The 2,777-nt window shown below is 23.6% G+C and overlaps 3 protein-coding genes across 3 annotated transcripts; 1 reads left to right on the top strand and 2 right to left on the bottom strand.

The window, feature by feature from the left end:
* Positions 1 to 255: 255 nt before the first annotated feature.
* On the top strand, positions 256 to 414 carry AAJ76_2300002522 (hypothetical protein; the record flags this gene model as incomplete). Its single annotated transcript, XM_024474675.1, has 1 exon — positions 256 to 414. One exon carries the CDS (start codon positions 256 to 258, stop codon positions 412 to 414), a length of 159 nt encoding a protein of 52 aa, XP_024329534.1.
* Positions 415 to 846: 432 nt separating this feature from the next.
* Positions 847 to 1,188, bottom strand: AAJ76_2300001590 (hypothetical protein; the record flags this gene model as incomplete). Its single annotated transcript, XM_024474674.1, has 1 exon — positions 847 to 1,188. One exon carries the CDS (start codon positions 1,186 to 1,188, stop codon positions 847 to 849), a length of 342 nt encoding a protein of 113 aa, XP_024329533.1.
* Positions 1,189 to 1,529: 341 nt separating this feature from the next.
* Positions 1,530 to 2,162, bottom strand: AAJ76_230000616 (hypothetical protein; the record flags this gene model as incomplete). The annotated part of the gene is made up of 1 exon (XM_024474676.1): positions 1,530 to 2,162. One exon carries the CDS (start codon positions 2,160 to 2,162, stop codon positions 1,530 to 1,532), a length of 633 nt encoding a protein of 210 aa, XP_024329532.1.
* Between the last annotated feature and the right edge of the window lie 615 nt (positions 2,163 to 2,777).

Genomic DNA, 2,777 nt, shown 5'->3' with positions numbered 1-2,777 from the left:
ATTAGCGCTCTCATAAAAAAAACAGTCATGGGTTCATGAGTGTGGGGTTTCATTGCTATTAAATCATTTTTAATTAAATTATTGTACACCTTTCCTGAGTACTTTTTTTTAAACAATACCAGACAGTCTCGTTTTTGTTTTTTCTTATAATATTTATAGCTTTTCGATATCATACTGTAGTATTCTTACTAAATGCCTAATATTTTTTTAATAATTTATTTTTATAAATATTTATATTTTTTAACATTAATAAGAATGAATAAAAAGGGAGGAATAAAAAAATCTCCTTATGACCAGTTTATAGAGACCCGGTCTTACAATAAAATTTTTTACATTAAAAGTGTTTTAGATAATACTTTAAGTTCAACATCCTTCCCCAAAAATACGACGCATACTTGGCTATTTTTTTTCTGAAATTATTATTGTAGGATTTATCAATGAAACGTTTAGTATAATGTGTGTTTGACATGTAATGTATTTGACGCGTCAATATTTAAATAACTATAATAAAATAATTCCATGTTTAATCTCAACAATTATAATATAGCCAATCTCCTGCTTAGAGATTAACTTTTCTGATCGACAAAATTAATTTCTTGGGGTATTTTTTACAAAATTTTTTTATATTTTGGCGGAATTAATGCAGAATCATTTACGTGGTACAATACCACCGTTTTAAAATCAGATTTACCATACAGTGATTTACTTGTTTTTTCTAAACTGTAATTTTTGATTAAACTATAATACTGTAATGTTCATTTTCTTTATTGATTAAAAGATAGTACAGATGTAAGTTTTGTTTTAAAATACAAAAAAGTCGAATCAATTAAGTATTTATAGAATATATTAGTTAAATTCTCTACATTCATATTCTTTATCAATACCATCCATAATGTCTTTCAAAAGGGAAATTAACCATTTAATATCTGTAGACAAATGTGTCACATAATAAAAAAGAATAATTAAATTATGATTTATCTGAACTAAAAAATCCCAAGAACAACCCATTTTTTCAACAATCATTTTTATAATTACAACAATACATTCAAGTCGTACAGCTCGCGAAATATTTGTATATTTTTGTGTGATATCTTCACATTCATTATTAATAAGTGGTATATTGTAATCACGAAGGTAAATAGACAAATTACGAGACATGAAATACTTTACCACTTCTTTTATAAACATATTGCACTATACTATTAATTCTTTTATAGACTAACAAGTATTTTTTTTAAAAAAAGAATTTTCTTCAATATTTTTTATTTGACATTCAATACTTGCGTTTAAGCTTCTTTTTCTCGAATAATAACGGCTTTTCAGATACGATAACTCAGATATAAATTTTTGATCTATATTTTTAAAAAAGATAACTTTTTTTGAAATCGAAATTTTCTTATTTTTGGCTTTATCAAATGAAGATTTTAATCGACTTAGAACCTCCTTACAAAAGTCAATAAATAAATCTAAGTTTGTCAATTGTTGACTATTAAATTGTGCTGTTTCATTTTGAAATACAGGATTGTAATTTAATTTTTTTTAGAAATCAGATATCTATTAAATTGTTTAGCATAATAATCATTAAGCTTATTCATTAAATTTTTTTTATCTTTATATGTTATAATTTCTTCACATTTTATATTACCATTTTGATCATTTAGCGCCTTATCAGAGTTTAATACTGTATCATATTGTTTTTGTGGTTTAAAATGATTAGATGTACTACTATAGTATATATTTGGACTATTTTGAAATATTTTTTCCGAAGGTCTTGCATTTGCAGAAGGTACACATTTACTATCATCATCCAATTTAATTTTTTTTATAACAGGGTTTTCTAAAGTTTCATTGTTATCATTTTTAAAACACTGAGAATTCGTTGCATCAAGAATGAGATTATTCAATACAGAGTTTAATGTATTTTTATAATGTAATTCTTCTTCTAAATCTAGAGCATTTTCAATAATCTTTTCTAGTTCAAAATTTTCTTGCTCCAAAAACTGATTTGTATTATTGTTGCCAGTTGACGTTTGATTACATTGATTTACATTTTTTGCACTACAACAATTATTCATATTATTTGCAACAGATTCCGTAGTACTGATAGTTTCATTATTTGTTGAATTATGTATGCCTGTAAAAAAGTAAAAGAATTTGAACATTTTATGGGATATATTTTTAATTTGATTTTTTATATTTTTTAAAAATCTATAATTAAACAGATTAAGATTTTTTAACAACTTTTTATAAATAAAATAAAATGATCCTTTGTGATTCACAAAACCGCCCCGTGTGTCATTGTGCAATCTAGCATATAATTTATAGTAAATGTTTATTTTTTTGTTTAATTTTACTTCATTTAGAAACTTTTATGATTTTTACATAACAAATATTTAATATACATTTCTTAAAAACTTAATTAAAAATAAAAGTTTAGATGGCATAGATTTAAAAAAATAAACAAAATATAAAAAATAAAGTAAATAAAAACAACTATAAAAAACAAAAAAATAAAAGATAAAGAAAATGTTAAAGAAAAAAACGCAAGATGAAAAAAAATCAATAGTAAACGATATGGATAAGACTGAAGAAAAAAAATATTTTTGCTCAACAATGCAAGATGAAGAATGAGGCAAAGCATGCTGTAGGGATGAGTAAACAGAAATGGAAATCTCATGAAATTTAAGAGATGGTTTTGAAATGTCTATATTTAAATAATTTATAATTATTAAACCTATATTTTACTCCAGCACATGTCATTTAAAAATCTTTTTCGG

Source organism: Vairimorpha ceranae (genome assembly GCF_000988165.1).
Source record: "Vairimorpha ceranae strain PA08 1199 chromosome Unknown NODE_230, whole genome shotgun sequence".
Taxonomy (NCBI): Eukaryota; Fungi; Microsporidia; family Nosematidae; genus Vairimorpha; species Vairimorpha ceranae.
Note: the sequence above shows the minus strand (reverse complement) of the source record. Positions and strands in the feature narration are given on the sequence as shown.